Source organism: Halichoerus grypus, chromosome 4 (genome assembly GCF_964656455.1).
Source record: "Halichoerus grypus chromosome 4, mHalGry1.hap1.1, whole genome shotgun sequence".
In the NCBI taxonomy this organism is placed as follows: domain Eukaryota; kingdom Metazoa; phylum Chordata; class Mammalia; order Carnivora; family Phocidae; genus Halichoerus; species Halichoerus grypus.
The window spans coordinates 60,078,769-60,099,617 of NC_135715.1; the positions used below are offsets into that span (position 1 = coordinate 60,078,769).

Below are 20,849 nucleotides of genomic sequence, written 5' to 3' on the forward strand. Positions count from 1 at the left end.
TTTAACTGAGACAAGCTTACTCATACTCTACTCTCAGTTATTTTTGTTTTGTTTTGTTTTTCCAGCTCAGAAAAGTGGGTTAGAGTCTACCGACCCACACCATGTTCTAGAAACCTGTTTGTCAGACTTTCCCATTTGAGAACCCCTGCAGGGGGAACGGGAGAAAGTGAAATCCAGTTTGAGCTAGTTGCACCTTCTGAGCAGGATTCTGCCCTGTCCTGGTGTTAAAGCCTCGGGCTGTCTCCGCTCTCCCACAATCAGGTTGCAAAACACCTCTCCCGGTTTACTTTGTCTAGTTCTGACAACAAAGAAATTGCTTATCCCTTTCTAGCAATTCTCCCTGTGGGGAGGGAGAAGGTGATGTCGTGGGCAAGGCACCCTGAGCCTAGAAATTCAGAGGCCAAAAACTCTGTTAAGGGTGGCTTCGGTGTTTATTAGCCAAAGTTATTTCTAATTTTTAATTTATATCTTTCTATCTCAGTATCTTTCGCACTAAAATGTGGCCAAAACCCATCGAAGCTCACAGGGATACTAACATGTGCCGAAAACACTACGAAAACAATTCTAAAAGTTCTTCCAATACCTATCTCTTTACTGGTATAGCCTCACTTTTTAAAACTAACCGTAATTCATGTGTCCCAGAGAGACATCCTGCACATATTAGCAATGAGAAATCTCTGGATTTCGAGATATTCCTTGGCAGGCGTCCGGAGCAGCTAAAGATTAGCTCCTGTCAAAATGAATCCATTTCCTCCTCCAGTTTGCTTTGGAGGTTCAGGAAGGTTTGCCTCCTGCTACTGGGTCTCCCCTCTGGGTCAGCAGTGCCCAGAGTTAACCAAGGCAGATGTTAAGGGTCCTGGCCGCGTGGGGCGGAGGGCGGCTGATGGAGACCTCCTTGTTGGATTCCAGCTGCCGCTGTGTGTGAGCACATGAGCCAAATGGTGATCCCTGGGCTGGCTTAGCGCTGGGTTGTTTTAACTGAAACCCACTCTCCTGTCATTCCTGGAGCTGGGTGAGTCACAGATCTTGTCCTTCTTCCCAGTTTCCGAAGCCGGAAGAAAATGAGGAAGGTTGCAAAGAAAGCCCGTTCTGAGGCTGAGGAGCAGGGAGAGATTCTAAAATCGTCCGCCAGCTACAGGAGAGACTGATGGGAAAAAGCCTTTTCTGGGGCAGGAAAGAACCTTGAAAATGAACGCATGAGGGCCTCTTTAGGCTGGGCCCACCAGCCCAGCTCAAGGAACATCAGACTATCCAGGATGCAAGTGTTCATCCTGGTTGCTCTGATTCTCGGGAGCTTCGACCAAATGGAAGAGGGTGCGACCGGATGATACCCTTGCTGACCCTGCATAACTAAGGGCCACATGAAACACATCCGAGGTTGTTAGTGGAAAAAATATCCCAGCGCTGAGATGTGGCTTTTCCTTTATGCTCACCCTTGCGATCAAGCAGGCTTTGAGGTCTGCCCATGATCTCGTCCTCTGAGGCATTCAGGTTCCGGATCAGAAAGTACGTGGTCATTTTCCCTTTACCTTTCACTTCGATTTCACCCCTCTCAATTATTTCAAAGCCTTGATTTTCCAGAGCGCTGCACAGAGGGTGGAAAAAAATGCACCAGATATCAAAGATCACAGGTCTGCAACTTGAGAGTTGGCTACAATGGAGAAGGTGATTCAGGAGGAGTCTGGGTCCCAGGGCACACGATGGATTGTTGGGGGGAGGGTGACCCCAGGACATTAGCCAGTCCTGCTAAGTGGGGCAAGGAGGGAGTATGAAGCTCAGACATGCTGAACAGGGTGCCAGAGGCAGAGTGAGAGCACAGGGGACCCACCAAAATCCTGTGACCCTACCCCTCCTTTCCTCCCTCCAACTCACTGCTCATACCCACAGCCCGCACGCTGCAGCAACCATGTCCTCTCTGCCTGTGTGTGCACCAGCCCCACGTGGTTCTGAAACAGGAGGCTCCTTGGAAATCAGCACTCCTTTCCATCCTCCCCGAGCACCCCATTACCCCATGTGGTCATGCTCATTCTCACTCCCCAAGCTTTCTCCATGGCCCCTGGCTGCCAAGGAACCAAAGAGAAGAGTATGGGGAGGGGACCATGAAAAGAGACAGAGCTATGGGATAACTGTGAAATGTTTGCTTGTTCATTTCTTTACTGGCGGCTGCCAGGTGTTGGAGAGAAACCACAGAACAGTGCAGACCAGCCATGTTTCCAGTTCATGGTCAGGTGCCTCAGCCAGTTCTCGGCATTCACCGACCTTCCCTGGTCCTTGGCCAGTTCCGTGGAGATTTCAGACCTTCACTGGGCTCCTCTAGTTCCCCCACTTGGCACCTGCTCTCCTCACTCTCAAGTTGCTGGCTGTGTCTCCTACTTTGTGACCTTTGTGATTCTTCTATAAAATTGTAATCATTTTTAGGCAAGACCCCACAGCTTCTCACCCCCATGACCACACTTCCCTTTTTCCCCAGTCTCCTGAGGATGAGGTGTCTTGTGCAAGGGCACCTGATCTATGCTCCCTTCCTACCTCCTCAAGGGCTGGCCCCATCAGCCACCTCTCCCCTTCTCTTCAGTTCCCACCATTTGCATCCTCCCCTCAGCCCACTAGCCTGCTAAGGTCTCTTCCATCCTAAACAGAAGCAAAAACCTTCCCACTTTATTATCTCCTGCTTTAATCCCATACATTCTCTCCCTTTAATCCTTCAACTCATAGCCCATTGTCTATCCCCACCATTCCACCACAACCACGTCTGATAATGTCCCTAAAACTTCTGGTGCATATGTTTCTGTCCTTGTTACTATTTTGACATTTTTGTTCAATTCCTCCTCCCTAAAAATACCCAAAAGGGTGCTTGAACTCTGCCTGTTCCTTCTTTTTTCTTCTGCCTCTTAACATGGGCTTGTCTTCATCCACCTACCACTTAAATGTTTGCTCTTTGCACTGTTCTTCTCCCACTGCATCCTTCCCCAGGTGATGTCCTCAGTCTCATGGCTGAATTGCCACCTATATGTTGCCTTCTCCAAGTCAGGATCCCCAGCCAACACCTCGACTCCAAATTTCACCCAGCCATGTAATGGCACCTCTACCTCAGATGCTCCACAGTTCCTCTGAGCTCAGCACTTCCAAGCCTGAATTCATCATCTGCCTCTGTGAACTAGAAGCCCTCTTACCTGTCCTATCTCCGGTGGTGAGATTCAGGTCCCTGTCACCCAGCATGGCGGTCTGGGAAACATTCAAGGCTCTTCCCTCTTTCTCATTCTCCATTTCTAGCAATTACCAAGCTCAGCTGATTTTACTTTCTCCTGAACTCCCACCACCAGTGCTCTGATTCAAACCCAACACCTCACGGGCCTTCTCTTTCCCGTTTCCTGATGCTTGAATCTGCCCTTGCATGGTCTTGAGAGTCAGCGTCAAATAGGACCCTGACCCCACCATTGTCTCCAGTCTCACATTCCCCAGGGGCTCTTCTTCACCTACAGCGAGCACCCTTGCTCTTCGACGGGGAACACCCGGCTCCCACTACTTTCTGCTTCATGTCTTCCACTCCAGCAAGCTAAATTGTTTGTAGTTCTCTGTTCCTACTCTCTGTCTGTGCTTGTACTGCTGGTTTTTCACTCCCCAAACCTCAGCTTTGGCTAAATCCTACTCTGAACTCCTTGTTGAAGATTCAGCTCAGGAATCTCCTCCCCCACAAAGGATTTCTTTACTGGGTTCGGCACCCTCACCTAGGCTCCCAAGACACTTTTCCTTCCTAGCCTACTTGGGACTTGGGACCTGGGACACGTTATTAACCTTTTGTGCCTGACTTTTTTTCTCATCTGTAGATAAGAATAATAATAGTACATTTTCATAGAGCTGTTGCAAGAGTAAATGAACTTACATACGTAAAAGAACTTAGAACAGAATTCGGCTGGCCTCCGGTAAGTTCTTAAATAATATTTTATGCTTATCTTTATCATTGTACTTATCATGCTTTCAAAATAATTCTTTGTCAAATATTTCTTTCTTTTTCTACTGGACCAAGGGTCAGCACACTTTTTTTTTTGTAAAAGACCAGATAGTAAATAATTTCAGCTTTGCAGGCCAGACAGCCTCCACCACAGCTACTCAACTCTGGGGTTGTCACATGAAAGCAGCCATAGATAACGAGGAAATTAAAAAGCATGGCTGTGTTCCAATAAAACTTTATTTACAAAACAAGCAGCAGGCTGGATTTGGCCTATGACTGTACTTTGCCAGTCTCTGCTTTAGATCATAAGTTCCTTGGGAGCAAAGCTGTCTTATAGTAGAGGTTCAATAATATTTACTATCCGACACAATGTCTTCTGTAAGCCTGGGTGGCATGGAAGAAGAACCATAGGTCTCCTTCACAACCCCCATCCCATGGCGGCTGGGCACTCTGTGCATTCTGGAAGTAGGGGAAGTCAAAGGAAGGCATGAATACATGGTTGGCTACCTGTAGGCCGTGGGACTGAGGTGCACTTTGTCAGGAAGCCCGTGACTTTCCATCCTAGAAGCTGTGTTCACAGTGTCACCAAACAAGCAGTACCAGGGCATCTTGTCTCCCACCACACCTGCTAGGACTGGTCCCGTATGGATGCCAACTCTGATCTGCACAGAGAGAACCTCACTGAAATGGGACCATCGAATACTCTTGCTTTTCTTTTTAAATCGAGGTATCATTTACATAAAATAAGAAGACAGATCTTAAGTAGTTAGCTCCATGAGTTTTGACAAGAGCATATAGCCCTGTAGCTGCCATCCAAAATAAAATACAGCCTACTTTCATGACCTCGCAGAATTATCTTGTGCCCCTGTCCAGTGAAGTTCCATCCCTCTCTGCAGGGGTAACCACTTTCTTCTTTCTTTTACCAAAGATGAATTTGCCTGTTCCTATAGGAAAAGGAGCCTGTCAAATACCGAGTAACACTGCCTCGTGCATAGTAGGACCTCAGTACCTGTAGACTGAAGGCTGTGTGAATGAAATAATAGAAGATCTCCAAGAGTACTATCTTATCTCAATTCTCTTGAGAGAGAAATGTTTCAGGTCCTTTTCCCTACTTCCTTAAATAAACCCACAGGGTATGTTGTTTCTGGTGGATAGTTAATGATGCTCCTAACCATGTCCCTATTCTTATCTTAAACTTGATAACATCTTGTCCTGTTTTCTTCTTGGTAAATCTACCCTGAGAGTGTCCCGGAATTCACTGTTTAATTTCGTTCTTATTGGTGTAGCATTACCGTCATCTCTGCAGCCACACCTCTTACACACACACACACACACACACACACACACACACAACCCTATACACACACTCTATTTACACAACAGTATATTTTCAATTATTTTTTTCTCAGTGGCTTATATTACAGCCCTTTAACCGAAACACATATCTCTTATCTGACCTTCTTCTCTCATTCCCTCCTTCTCTCCCATCTTGATTTTTCACTGGGGCTTTTTTTCAACAGTTGTATCTGTGTGTTTTTGATGGGCTGAGTATTGTGGATGTGTTCTTCCTGGAACTACCTAAAAGCAGCTTTTGCTCAGAAGGCTACAGTGGGCACGATAACCAGAACCTGCAGCATTTCTCAGTGTCAGACTCATCATGAGGGGGAGTGGACTGCATCTTCAGAATCTCCTATGTAGGGGCTGTAATTTAGAAAACTCGTATTCCATCTTAAGGTTGTCTTTATTTATTTTGAATTGGCTGGGTAGTTTATCTTGAAGAGCTGCCTGCCAGAAACAGAGAAGGGATTACATTTTAAACCACAGAAACACTGCTCTAAGACATCTCAGGGCAGCTAGGATCTGCTGAGCAGTCAGAAGAGGACACCTACTTTTCATCTCCAAAATTATCCATCTTTTATAGTGTGAACGAACTTTCATGCTTGGAAGAGTAGGTTCCTGTGAGAGAGGTGAGCAGATGTCTCACTCAGGGCCACATGGTGGGAGGAAAGCTATTCTAAATATCTCATAGCACCCTGGTGTCTAGCCTACTGCTGAGGGCAGTTTCCCCCCTAAGCCTGACTCCTGAACCTTTGAGAAGGCATGTCGAATACACAGTTTCCCTTGGGGTGGGAAGGGGTTGGCTATTCAGTAAACCTGAACCACTTGTTGGATTGAATGCTCAAATTAAAAAGCCGGAATTATAAAAAAGCCAGCTATCAAAATGGGTTGAGCCCTGCAGAGTAAATGGAGAGATGTGCTCAGCACTATGGGCAAAAAGGCTTGCAGGGAATCCCATGAAAATCCCAAGCTCCAAAGCCTCCTCTGAAATTTAAGAAAAGTTGGGATGATGATATCCTTACTATTATCTTGATTACTTAAAACATGTGCAAGAGAAGACAAGAGTTGGGAGAAACCACCCATTTTAATCACTGTAACATACCCAGTAACCATCTGAACAGACTAATAAGCAGAATTCTACTTTTGCGTGCGTGAGATGGTTGGTATTCAGCAAAGTACTCAGTTTCTCTCTACCTGGATGGGTTCTCCAGTAATAGGATTCATGACTTCTTTTGCAGAAATTCTCATCCCCAAGGCAAAGTTAGCCACTCTTTGAGCATGGCTTCCAATAGGCACTGGGACGCCCCCCACCACCATATAAGCATCTCCTATTGTTTCCACCTGTAAGGGGCAAAGGGACATTCAGAGGGTCTCCTGAATGCATTAAACATATGACTAAATACTTTTGTCATTTTCCATGTATTGACAGAAGGACCATATTAAAGCTGGTGGTTATTTGCCAGGAGGATGAGGAGCATGAGGGAAGGGGGAAGAAGAAAAATGATTCCACAAACAACCATGAGAGAGCCCAAAGGCCTTTCTGCTTCTGGCAGAAACAAGTTCCAGAGAAGACAAAGCCCCTGGGTTAGTGTATGATGCTATGTAGTAGACATACATTATTTAGATTAGACTTCTTGCTGAATTCAAGGGGTAGAATTATTCCCTGGGAAAACGGGGTGCCCTTCAAAGGCATTTTAGCACTGAGTATTATAAAAGGATTTCTAAAAAAACTAAAATTCCTAAAATAGTTCCAATTCCCTTTTAGCTCTCCCCGCTCACCCCACTCCCATCCACACCAAACCGCAGACCAATGAAGATCAGGAAGGCTGAGCACGGAGCTCTTGCCTGAGCGCACCGTGGCACACATCCCAGGGTTCGCAAACACTTACGTTGTAGACCTCGCGGACGCTGGTTAATCTGTCAAACTTGGAGTACATTGAATTCAGCATCTTCACTATTTGGATAGGTTGGCAGGCAGCACAGATGTTAGTAAATGTCACCACATCACTGAAAAGAATCGTGTAGGTTTTAAATTCTCCTGCAACATAAACCAGCTGTCAGTGATAGGCAGGATATGGAATAATAATCCTATGAATTCTAGATTCAGGTGCCCCTTGGGAACCAAATCTGACTGTGCCTTGGGGTGAAGGAGCCGGATGCCATTCAGCCAGCAGACCTTCCCTGAGGGCCTGCTATGAGCCAGTCATCATGCGGGGAGAATCACCTAACGTGAAGCGGACAGGACCTCAGCCCTTGAGCTCCCAGTCCAGTGGAGGAGACGTAAGCATAATTGAACACCCGGTAAGGTGTGATGAGAGGCATGGCAGGACAGAAACGGGCTGGGTGGGCACTGGCTGACAGAGAAGCCATTGGCAGGTAGGCTGAGGCAGAGACCCGGGGGCAGGGCTGATAGAGACTGGTCACCATGACGTGGTGAGTTCCGCTATCCAAGTGTGGTGAGAAAGCCACCATATCCTCAGCACATCCTCCTAATGCATCAGGCTGCTTCCGGTCCTGAGAATTTCCATATAGCAGTTAGATGATCTGTTTAAGTCAGACCCCCAACTCCTCTGCCTCACATCCATCGACTTCCATCACACTGAAACCAAAACAGAAAATGCTTACCGTGGCCAATAAGGGGACCCTCTGTCCCCGCCACCTCTCTGACCTCACGTCTCCACGCTCTCTCTGACTTACTCCACTCCAGCCACACTGACCTCCTTGGGTTTCTCAAGTGCCTCCTGTGTAGGACCTTTGCACCCACTGCTTCCTCTGCCTGACCCCTCATTTCTCAAATATCCAAGGAGCTCTGTCTCACATCTCACATGTAACCACCTCAGTGAGGACTTCCTTTACCACTCTATCTAAAATAACAGTCCCTCGACTCTACCCTTTTAGCCTCATTGCTGCCCCCAAGCCCATATGCCTTACATGGCCTATTTTATATGGGATTGTTTATTTGCTTATTGCCTGTCTTCCCCACTGGACTATAAGCTCCATGAGATGAGAGACTTTTTTGGTCTCTGCTATATCCCCAGCGCCTAGAGCACGGCCTGGCACATAGTAGATGCTCAGTAAATATTTGTGGATGACTGAATGTATGACTCCTTGAACAGAGCTGGGTACTTTCTGTGTTACTTACACCTCTGGTAATAATCTCCCATTCATGTAACTTTCTCTTCCCTTTGGCTTCTGGCCTACCATTCTCTCTTCATATTCTCCCTACCTTTCTGATCTTGTTTTATATATTCCACCGGCTTTTATTCCTTCTTAAATAATAGGTGTTCCCTAAGCTTCAATATCTAACCCTCTTCCCTTCTTTACCTCATGCCCCCAGATGACCTTAATTATAATTCATACCATCTGTGATTAACCACCTTCTTACTCTGCCTCACCTTCGCTCCTATCATCCCATTCTCCTGCAATGCCTCTCCCTTCTTCTTGTTTTTTTTTGTTTGTTTGTTTGTTTGGTTTTTTGCTGAAATACAGTCTCAAGGTTTAACTCAAGTGCCATACACTTTATGTAAAGCCTCATAGCCCCTGACCCTGTATCTTTCTTTCTGACTTCTACTTATTAACTTCCCTAGCATCTGTGTTTCCACACCTTTGTTATGGACAAAGTATGAATTCTGGAGTTAGAGGGACTTCTGATTGATTTTCAATTCGTTTACTCATAAACTGGGGTGAATGTAAATTCACTCAGCTGTGTGGGATACTAACACCTCCCTCATAGAAATGTTCAGAAAATTAAATGAAATGGCCTATATGAAAATGTCTAATCCAGATCCTGGCACAATCATGGCTCCTTAATGCACACGAGTCTCCCTTCCTTTGGCTACCCCGTCCCCCATGAATATATCCTGTATATATCTGTCAAACCCACAAGACTATGAACTCCTTTGGGTCCTCAAGACCTGACAGCACCCTGGCATTGACTGGCTTTGCCACGTGTGTCTGGGGGTGAACACACACCCGTGACAAATGGAAAGTGAGTTCAGAGTAAACACAGCATCCTTCCTCCCAGAATGGTCCTTAGAGGCACCCCATGATTTAGGTCAAGTGCGGGCATGTTATTTCCGGTTTGAGGAAAGAACTCTATTTGTGGTCCCCGACAGAGGCCAGTCTCAGGCCACTCTTCCAGGTCTTAGAGAACATGATATAGGTGGGTGTAGCTGACAGGCATTTTTATTTAATCCATATTTCACAATTGTATTCTTTCTATTTTTATTAATATTGGGAGAAGAAAACTGAGGACACGCAGCTTACGTAACCAGCCCAAGGTCATGTCGCTGACAAGTGACGGAGCCAGAATTCAAAGCTAGATCTGTCCTGTTTCAGAGCCTGTGCCCTAACCGCTGAGGAGCACTGCCTCTTCTTGCTCAGAGGTCCCCACGAAGAGAAGGGAACGCTCTACCTGCGGCAACCTTTTTGCCCTCCTTCAGCTCGTTGGCCACATGTTCGGGCAGCATGGCATAAAGCAGGGTCTCTGTGTTCTTCTTTTCTATGGCCAAGTGCTTGGAGAGGACCCGCAGCTCCTCCCTCTTCCTCTCCAGCTGGTTGGACAGCTCAATCTCAGCCAGCCGCTGCTGGTTCAGGAGGATGAGATCCCTGGTGGTGTCATGGGGGGCGACGTCAGGGAGGTGCATTTTGCGCTCCTCCAGCTCCTGCAGACTGCGGGGCTTCGGGGAGCACAGGTACATCAGGCAGCGCACAGACTCCATCCAGATCATCTGGCCTTCCCATCACGGAGAGGAATGCGACAACATAGCACGTCACCAACAGGTGAGTGACGTCACCAGATCGTCACCCACACCATATGCCCTTGAATCCCCTGCACGGTCTCACTCCTTCCCTTTCAGCCACATTTCTTGAGAGCTCAATCTAGACTTCCTGTCTCCATTTACTCATCTTCCCTGTCTCACAGTGCCTTTTTTTACTTGGAGGTGGCCCCGTCCCTACTTCCAAGACACCTACTCCAACACGAGTCTGTCTCTCCCCCTTCCTGAGCCCTCCTGCTGTTGGGTGGTGTAATGCAGAAACCGCCTCCCTGAAACCACGCTTCCAGAGACTTCCCTGACTCTGCTTTCTCTCTGAGATTCCCTCGACTTCTTTCCATTTTTCCTTTAGGGTTTTTTTTTGCTCATTCCTTCAGTGCTGGTGTTCCCCAGGGTTCTGTCTAGGTGTTCTCTCTTAGTATCCCACAGCAGCAGCCTACATCATGCTGACAGTGAATCTGAATTTCCAGAGAAACCCTGCTTCCTGGACTCAAGGTGCATAGTTCCTTAAAAATAGATATGTTTATTATTTTATTATAAAAGCAGTACGCATGCATGGCAGAGAACGAAAAAAGTTGAAGAAAATAATGAAAGTCACCCATAATCACACCACTCAGGTGATTACTAAAAACTGGGGTTATCTGCCATCTTCTTTTTGTAATCTGAATTTTTCATTTAAAATTTTTCATTTAAATAGCATAAATATGGATATGATCATAACTTTTTGCTGCCTACATTGATTATACCCTATTTTATTTAAGCAACTAGCTAGCATTGCTTATATTATGTCCCTTTTATCAGTCTATAAACAACATGGCAATGGCCAAGTTTAAGGTAAGTCATTGTGTATGATCATGGCTATTTTGTTAAGGATATAATCTTAGGGAATTACTGAGACAAAGAATGTGCTCATTTTTAACATTTTGGATGCATATTGCTAAAATGCCCTCTAAAATGATTGCAACAATTTATACTCCCATCAACAGTGATGTTTTTAATTACTCATCAATATTTACACATGGTTGTCTGCAACTAATCTCACCTTCAGTCCCCTCTGCTGATCTGTTTATTTCCTCACACGTGTACCTAGCCCAGGTTTTGAGCGGGGTACACTATTCTAGGCACTGAGGAGACAGCAGTAACTCAAACCGGTCAAGTCCCTGCCCCCAAGGAGTTCACAGCTTGTATTTTTCTCAGCTAATTACACCCTTATCACCCAGTTACCCAAGCAAGAAACCTAATCATTCGCCTCAGTATTCTTTCTCTTTTGCAACCCCGACATTCAATCCATTCAGTCGCCAACTTCTGCCTTAATTGTCTCCTGAATCTGTTCCTCAGTGACCATCCCAGCACCACCACTTGGGTGCACTCGGGGCTTTAAAGCTTCTCACCAACTCTCCAGTGGCAGCCTCCCGTTTTCTATCCAATTTTTTTGAGAAAACTGGAAAACTCTGCCTGGTCCCTTTCTGAGCAATGGCCCAAATGGCAGAGAGCGATGGGGAAGGGGTGAGCTCCTTCCCTCGGAGTTTGAGTGCAGGCGGACTTTTCCATGCCTCAGGCATCCTTTCTCTTTGTGCCTTCAGGACAAATTGGCTGTTGATAAACTTGCAGATGCTGAAAATGTTGAAGGTAACTTGGGGATGAATGATGGAGAAATACTCATCTAATTGAATCTTCTGGGTTTGGAGTCGCAGGACATACTTCTGAATATTCACTCCAGCTTGCTTGAGCCTCAGCTCTCCACAGAGGACAGATGTAAGACAGGGAAACAGAGAGCAACCTGCACCATACCCTTTCCCTTGGAAATACCATTCTGCATGCTCTGTGACTCACTAAGGGGGAGAAAGGATCGGTGATGGAAAAGACACCATAGAAATAATAAATATTATTTTAAAAATCAAATCGGCAGCTAATCTCTGAAAGAGAAAAGGATAGTATGGGGTGCTCAAAAGCATATCTCTGACTAACAAGAAACAGAGTTTAAAAGTCTCAATTGGGCTAACGGTTCTTCCCTAACTCTGTGGGATTTCTCTGTCTCTGTCTCTTTCTGTCTCTCTCTCTCTTTGACTCTCTGCCCCTTCCCTCCCTTTAGAATTCATTAATAAAGAAACTAGCAAATTCTGTAGCTTAGATCTGACACCCAGGCCTGGGTGAAGGAGTCCATCACAGACATGAGGAGACATCTTTCCCTGCTATCTCCAGGGAACACTCAGAAGGAAGAAGCAAAATGAGTATCCTGTACATAAAATGTCCAATGTCTACACAAGCTGCCTCAGAAAACAACGTCACTAACCATGGGCTGTCTGTTAGGTTACAGAAGTCAACTTAACATTATAGAATAACTACCATTAAATTTCTGTTCTGTTATTCTACACCCAAAACTTAAAAAGAAAAAGGAGTTTTAAAATACATCAGAATTTAAAACATTAATGGTAGCGATAATAATATCCTCATGACACTAGGGAAACACCAGAGCACATTGCTTTATAATTCCCTAGTTGTTTCTTACAGGAGTGTTTGATTTCCTCAGTTAGATCAATTCTTCGCAAGCAGAGCTGACCCTCAAATGAGTAAATTTCATAGAACCCTTATCCAGCAGTCAACTGGCAGGTGATGATTCAAACATGTCTCTGCATTCAAATAAATATCACAGAAAATCGCAATTACCTGAAGCCATTTTAACTGATATTTTTGACCAAATTTATTTTGCCTAATTGCCCTTTAAGTGAGCTCATAATCAATTCGATTGACATAATTTTATCCAAGGAAATTGATAACAACCAAACGTTTTCCATTAATGGTCATCCTCACAACTCCCACAAAACAGTGGCATGAGTTGGCACAGACCTCTCCCCTGCTTTAAAGATGCAGAAAGAGAAGCTTGGTGGGATTGAGACATCCACAGTGGCCACAAGGACGGCAAGGAGTCACATCTAAAATTTCACCCTGTCATTATTGACTGTGTTCTTTCGTCTCTTGGTGGCATGAACTTTGGTGTCACTTCCTTTTTCTCTAATGACAAACCTTCCCGTGCACTCACTAGTCTAGACCCCTTGGTGCTGCTCCTGACCCCTACGTATGGAGAAGAGCCTGCATTCTGGTTTCTGGAGGATGCCAAAATGAAAAGTCAATGGTCATGCCAGGCTAAATCCTAGTCTCCCAAACCCTAGGGACTTCTCAGGGACTTGAAAGTCCCCACCAGCCATGAAAGACTATATGACATATTCCCTTCCCAGCTTAACCCTAATCCAAGCTACAGAGGGAAAGGGCCTCTTACTGATTCATCAAACACAATGTGGAAAGGAAAAGCATTGCAGAACGTCTTCTGTTCAATCGAGAGCCGCTCGGGATAAACTGGCACAAAGGTGTTCACGAGATGCCCTGGTTGTAGGAAAAGAGAGTCCTGTTCACAAGCAGCTCACACCACCAACCTGGCACAGAACAGAGCTCAGGATAGTGTCTTAAATGTTTCATGGGCCAAGAGCAGTCCCCACTCTCCATCACAGGCTCCCTCAGCGTCTCCAGATGGCCACAGCAATTCTTCCAAATTAAAACAAACAGAAAACTTGCTCCTGGGTTGAGAAGCACCCCCCCACACACACCCCCTGCCAAGTTTCTGCCCGCTGCTGAAGAGTTTCTGGGCCAATTGAGTATGTCTCGCCATGAAAACAGAGCCGGCATTGAAACGGTGACAGCCAGACAATGAGCTAGCAAAGCAGAGCGTGTGTGCCCGGCCCAGCGTCAGGGACATTTGCCATGGAGCTTTTTAGACTGACAGTTTTGGGTGGCACATGAAAATTTAACCAACAGCCCTATTTGGCAGGGGGTAGAGATTCGAAATGGAGCCTTTTTGATATGAAAATCTACCAGACAAAGGATGTCAATTGTGTGTTTGACTCGCTTGCCATGGCTTGAGGGACTCAAAATGCAGGCTTTTGAGCCCTGCAGACCTCCTCCCAGATGCATGTCACCATGACCCATGGGGCATGATGGGGAGGGCTCTAGCTCCGGGCTCCCAGTGGGGCGGGGCTCTCCTTCTGGCTCAGTCATTAGTGCTGACCATGAGACAGGCTCGGTGTCAACAAGGGCACCTTCAGAGCCTGATGCCTTCATTTTTCACGCAGAAGATGGAGGACCTTGTTCAGGGCCATACAGCTCCTCAGGGACAGAGCCAGAAATCTGCTTTCTTGGCTCCTGATCCAGTGTCCTTTGCACTACTGGACACCATGGTTATTAACTGCAGACTTCTAGGCCAGAAATGCATCCCAGTCCAGAAGGCCCGAGAAGCTATAGAAAATTCATTGTTCTTGAGAATATGTCGGTGCTCGTCCTCCTTCCTTTCAACACAGTCACCAACTGGAACTGAGGCCCATCCTCTCTCCAGTGGCTTTCCCCGATTACTGGGGACATTGTGTCTCTGTGTCACCCAGCACAAATAAAAGGGGCGAAGGAAGGCAAGTTAGAGTCTGATGTTTTAAAGTTAAAAATCATGCCTGCCAAAGCCAAGCTCTGCAGAGATCAGTGACATCATAATCATAGAAGACTTTGCCCCCATTTGTGTACACCAAGCAACTATTCTGCTCTGAGAGCCAAGGTCGGGAGAACAGCCCACTCACCTTTTCCAAACATGACTATATTTCTCACAATTTCCCAGTGCGATTTCTTCACAGGACAAACGGAGACACTCAAATATTTCTCCTTCATCCTAAGGAAAGCCGCCTCTGGGGCCTGCAGATGGCAGGGAGAGAAGCATGTGTGTCTGGTCATGTGACCAGAGAGGCACAAGCCCCATTTGCTGTAATTGGGACCAGAGGAATAGCAAGGCCTTACAAGGTCAATTTTAGCAAGACTTCGTTATTCCCCAAGATTTTTATCTAGTTAATCCTCATGTCGTTTCTCTGCCAAAGGCCACAAGGACTTTTTACAAATCTCAAGATAGGACTGGCAGAAAATTTACACGTGAACATCTTCTCTTCTTGTGGTTGAAGATTCCGTAGTGAACGGACTCTGAGGGGGGCTTTGAATGCTCTAAGATATAAACACTGTGTGTTCCAGGAATCACAGAATTATCTGGATATTTATATAAGCTATGTGGACACAGAGAGCTGTGTACCTAATATATGAAGGACCTAAGAAGATAATGTTCACTGCACAAGTTGCAATTGAGGCAGCCAATCACAGGATCAGGAATTGACTCCAGACTCGTAATTGGCCCCAGCTATAGAAGTGGGCGCTAAGGACATGAAAGGTCAATTTATTTTAGAAGGATTGCAAAATAAGCCACCAAATCCAAATGTCTGGGCTTCATATCGGTGTTTTCAGAGGTGAAAATGTTCCAGGCTAAAGTTCATCCCTGAAAAATTCCCAATGTTTATCCAAGTTTTCTTAACCCAGCAGTTCTCAACCAGGAATGATTTTGTCCCTACCCTGGAGACCCTTGATGATCCCTGGAGACATTTTTAATTCCCACAACTAAGGAGTCGGGGAGCAGGGTGCTACCTGCAACTAGTGGGTAAACTAGGAATGCTGCGAAACATGCACAACATAGCCCATCAGAACAAGGAATTATCTGGCCCAAAATGTCAATAGTGTTGAGACTGAGAAACTCTGCCTTAAATCCACTATTAGAAGGTCCATTTGGTTCTGTTCTTTGCATAGATTGTTTTGAGACTGGGTACCTCCACTAGGAGGATCTGTGTTTCTGGAGACATAGCAAACCCAGTACCCCTTGGTCTCTCTGGATGTCCTGATTGTCTTGTAACCTGTTTGGTTTTGCCCTTCTCATCTGTCTCTGAGACTTCTGCACAACCAGAAACACGACATGCTCCTCCTTCTTTCCTGTCCTCTCCTCTTCCTTACTCATGTCGAGGATATCCATGGTCACATCAATGTCAAAGAAGTCTTTGGCCACAGCCTCAATGACACCTACAACAGGACACCTTATGGTAGGGGATGGCAAGAGGCAGTTTTGTCAGCAAAACTTGTAATCAAGTTATATGACTTCAGATGAATATCCCAGAGTTCACTAAGCCCAGGCCCTGCATCAAGACAGGCAGCAGATGATAGATTAATAAAATTAAAAATAAAATGACTTCTGGGAAGAGGTTTAAGTTATATATGTCTGGATACCAAATATAGCCCTGCCACTCTAATTTCTAGTTCAGCATCTATTCATTTGTTTGTTTATTTCAGGAAGGCAATTAACTCACTAAACAAACTCTAGAAATACTGTAAACAAAATTTAGTTGTAAAAGCATTAAGGATCGGGTTTTAAAAAGAGGTGCTCTGGAAATCTATCCTAGGGTTATAATATAAGCATGGGAAAATCATGCATGAAGATGTTCACCACAGGAATAGCAAAAGAGTAATATCGACTAAAAATTCAACAATAGGGGACTAGTTAATTACAATATAGAGTATCACTCAGCCATTGAAAATGGGTTTCAAAGACGATGTGAAAGCATGGAAGGATGCTTTCTCCATAATGCTGAATACACAAAGAAAGGTTGATACAAAATAATATATGCAGAATTATCATAACTATGTAAATACTCATGTAGTTTAAAATGTTAAAATAAAAATGGAAATTATTCCTTCTTTTAGCACTTTGGGAACTTATTTTAATGGCCCAAAGACTTTGGGAGTAATGATCAAGATGGCAAAGAATCAGATTATGGAAGAGCTGGGCTGGCTATTAACCATCCTGGAGAATTTGCGGGGAGACCATCCTTACTCCAGAGACCTCATAACTGTGGTACCGGTTAAGATATTCTCATACCTGGTATGATGTGGTGCAGACCACTCCTATCAGAGTAGTAGTGGAGAAGCATTTTCCCATCTGCTCCTTTCTCCATGCGGAACGATGGTGCGTTCATCTCCTAATCAGAAGACATGACATGTTTCTCCCAGTGAACACAAGTTGTTTAAATTATGCCTTTGAGGCTTTTGTGCAACAGTACTTACCCATTACAGCCTAGAAAACTGTATCTCCAACCCCTTTCCAATCACATAAAATCCACCATGGTGGATTTAAAAGGAATATATATATATTCCTTTTAAAGAGGAAGAAACAGGCTCAGTGGAGTCAAAGGTAAAGTAAGGGTAAAGCAATGTTTGGACCCCAGTGAGCCTTCCTACCATGTGTGCTGCTTCTAACCACACTCCAAGACGGGGCCAGCTGCTTGGCCTGTGATCAAGTGGCCATGGGCATCCTCACCCTCAGAAAGATCAGGAGCTCAGAGCAATTTGGAGAAGAGTTCATTTCTCATCATGGAAGTAAAATGCCGTCTGCAATGTAACGTTGCACATTTGGAAAATCAAGATACATCAGAAGAGATCATCTTTCTCTGGGAACAAATGTGGACATTCAAGTATGTGCCATCTCATGGTAAATGTATGTCAAGAAATAAGGATGAAGACTTTGCCTGGGGGAACCCCTGAGAGAAACAACCTCCCCCCTCCACATTGATTAGTAGGCAGCTCAGCACCCAGGCTTACAGCCTGTGGTCTGAGTGAGGGAAGAGATTTAGTGAGGTGGGTTCCTACCAAGATCTTCGCTTTCTTCTATGGTGGGAGGGTTTCCAGTTAAAATGAGTTCCTTTAGGGCGCCTGGGTGGCTCAGATGGTTAAGCGTCTGCCTTCGGCTCAGGTCATGATCCCAGGGTCCTGGGATCGAGTCCCGCATCGGGCTCTCTGCTCCTTGGGAGCCTGCTTCTCCCTCTGCCTCTCTCTCTCTCTCTCTCTGTCTCTCATGAATAAATAAATAAAATCTTTAAAAAAAATAAAAAATAAAATAAAATGAGTTCCTTTAAAAACAAATATGTATATATATATATATATATGTAAAATCTAAAAGCATATACATAGAGAAAATACGTTTGTATATATGCATGTTTACATCTTGATTAAATCTTAAGAGGATTTGAGGCAGCACATATAAAAAGCATATAATAAGACAGGAAAAAAAATATTTTAAAAAGTTATTTAAAAAAATTATACCCAAGCCCTACATAGTGAAAAATAAATAAATAAATAACAGAGTCCAGAAGGGTAAAATGAAAAATTCACACCCTCTTGCTACCACCTCCACCCTCACCCCTCACCCCCAGCCTAAGCCACTTCCCAGAGACACTTCTCAAAGTCTGTGTTTTTAATTCTTCTAGTCAGTCTATCCAACTCTCTGAATAGTAAGATTATACTTTTATTTCTTGATTAAAATAGGGTTTTATGAAAGTAGAGAATCAGGGCAAAGGGAAAACAATGGGAAGAAGACCAGAGCATGGTCTTTGGGAGCCAGGCTTCTGTGGGGTTGCATCCTGGCTCGGCCACCACGACCTGGCAACTTGGGGTGATTATTTGACCTCTCTGGACCTGTTTTCTCATCTACATCATGAGAAAAAATAAGAATACCTCATCTTAGGGGTGTAAGGAGGACAATTCAATGTTTATAAATTACTCAGCCCAACATCTGCCTCATAATTAGCACCCAATGAAAGTTAGCTAAAAAAACAAGATTAACGGCACAGCTATAATCAGAAATGTATGCCTTAAGGCACTGACAGATCACTGGACGCAGACATAAAGAAAAGTCAGCATTATCTTATTTGACTTTTGCCTAGAGAGACAATCTATAATGTTCTGCCCAGTATAAAGCTCTATAGCTAGCTATCAGGTATCACTGCATGTATTTTATTACAACTTGCATATTACAACATTTATATATTTTATTCACCTCATCATGTGCAAAATATCCTCACTTACACCCTGAGAAGTTCTATTCTTTTTTTTTTTAAGATTTTATTTATTTATTTTGAGAGAGAGAGAGAGCACGCACGAGTGGGGAAGGGCCACAGGCAGAGGGAAAGAGAGAATCTCAAGCAGACGCCCCTCTGAGCACAGACCCTGACGCAGGGCTCGATCTCACGACCCTGAGATCATGACCTGAGCCAAAATAAAGAATCAGACACTTAACCGACTGAGCCACCCAGGTGCCCCTGAGAAGTTCTATCCTTTAGCATTGGTTTTGGCACGTGAAGGAATGACAGATGACTACCCCCAGGGGAAAGATAGTAGGAGTTGGGTGTACAAACAATGGGCTGGGACTTCAGACCCTCAATCCTATCCACCCTTATTCAGTAATTAGAGAGGAAGTAATATGGTGAGTACAGTATCTGGAGCATAATATTTTTTTGGTTTAATGAATGAATGGGAGAACATTAACATCCTCCAGAACTGTGACTTGAAGTATTAGCCAAATTTTCAGCTGAAAGATGCTATATTAAAAAATCTCATGGGAGGGACGCCTGGGTGGCTCAGTCGTTAAGCATCTGCCTTCGGCTCAGGTCATGATCCCAGGGTCCTGGGATCGAGCCCCGCATCGGGCTCCTGCTCGGCGGGAAGACTGCTTCTCCTTCTCCCACTCCCCCATTTGTGTTTCCTGTCTCACTGTGTCTCTCTCTGTCAAATAAATAAATAAAATCTTAAAAAAAAAAAAAAGAAAATATAAAAAACTTAAAAAAATAAAATAAAATAAAAAATCTTATGGGAGATTATTGAAGGGGCCCAACTGTATTTCTTTGTATCCTAATTGCCGTGCTTTAGCTAAGAAATTTTAAAGGAAGTTGCCATATAAATTATTGTCATTTTTAAACTGGCCATATTGAACAGAGAGAAAAGGGAAAAGAAGGAAGTTTTTATTATTTATGAAATGCCTTTTCTAGACTGACCACGATGCTAGGGACTTCCACATGTGATCTCTTATAATTCACACAATAATATGAGATAGGATTTTTTTTCCTATTTATTCCTTTTTGTCTCTGTGTTTGCCCAATGCCTACAAAAAGGGCTTGGCACCGAGTAGATGCTTAATACATATTTATTAAATGAATAAGTGAAAAACTCGAGGTCCAGAGAGAGCACCACACAGCTAGTAAGCTGGTCGGTAGGCCCATCTGACCCCATAGCTGGAGCTCCTTCTATTCCCTCTGCCCTTGAGTAGTTCACATGATAACGACAGGATAGACCCACCTACTCATCCTACTTGAAGTCAGTTAAGGTTTCCAAGCTTCTTATTCCTTATGTGAAAAACTGAGAAAATACTAATTTTCCCATTGAACACGCATAAGGGTGCATTATGGTTGAGGAGGCACTTTAGCATTTATATATTCCCATTCTATCCTCATGACAACCCCTCAAGGGTGGTTATGAACATTCAATATAAAAATAGGGAAGAAAGAGCTTGGTAAACTACAAAGAGTCCTAAAAATAAATATAAACAATTTTATATAAAATAAGCTATTATCAAAAAATGTGTGAATGCCATTTTGCCTTTTTAATGAAGCATTTTCTTTTCTAAAAAAGAAAAGGAAGTCTAGGCATTTGAATTTCCAATGATGCCTACAAGCAAGAAAACCAAGGAAAGAACTCGAGGAGGATATATCCCAATAGGGAAATTAGTTTCTTAACCCCTCGGGCAGTCACCCCATGGGTTACTCAGCACGGGATGGTTTCCAACTCTGGCTCTTGGCCCTGTCCCATCCTTCCTTCTGATACAGGAAAAAAATGAATCTGGCTGCAGAAGCTATTTATCAGCTCCATCCAGGCCAGGAAACCTGAGGAGCGATTTTGCAAATCCACTGAAACCTGATTGTTTCCCTGCCTTTGTTCCCGCTGTGATCAATCTTCTAGATTTTTTTTTTCTAAAGATTTTATTTTATTTATTTGACAGAGAGAGAGAGACAGCTAGAGAGGGAACACAAGCAGGGGGAGTGGGAGAGGGAGAAGCAGGC

At 44.4% G+C, this 20,849-nt stretch overlaps 1 protein-coding gene across 1 annotated transcript in view; it reads right to left on the reverse strand.

Annotated features, from left to right (window-relative positions):
• Positions 1–1,222: 1,222 nt before the first annotated feature.
• LOC118528487 (guanylate cyclase soluble subunit beta-2-like) overlaps positions 1,223–20,849 on the reverse strand; it is a 49,899-nt gene continuing 30,272 nt past the window's right edge. Inside the window, exons 5-14 of the mRNA XM_078069967.1 lie at positions 16,841–16,940; positions 15,781–15,987; positions 14,679–14,783; positions 13,340–13,443; positions 11,584–11,798; positions 9,702–10,024; positions 7,177–7,325; positions 6,482–6,628; positions 4,457–4,611; positions 1,223–1,585 (exon numbers count right to left, since the gene is read on the reverse strand). Coding sequence (XP_077926093.1) covers positions 1,351–1,585; positions 4,457–4,611; positions 6,482–6,628; positions 7,177–7,325; positions 9,702–10,024; positions 11,584–11,798; positions 13,340–13,443; positions 14,679–14,783; positions 15,781–15,987; positions 16,841–16,940 — 1,740 coding nt within the window. The 3' untranslated portion in view covers positions 1,223–1,350. The remainder of the gene's footprint in view (positions 1,586–4,456; positions 4,612–6,481; positions 6,629–7,176; positions 7,326–9,701; positions 10,025–11,583; positions 11,799–13,339; positions 13,444–14,678; positions 14,784–15,780; positions 15,988–16,840; positions 16,941–20,849) is intronic.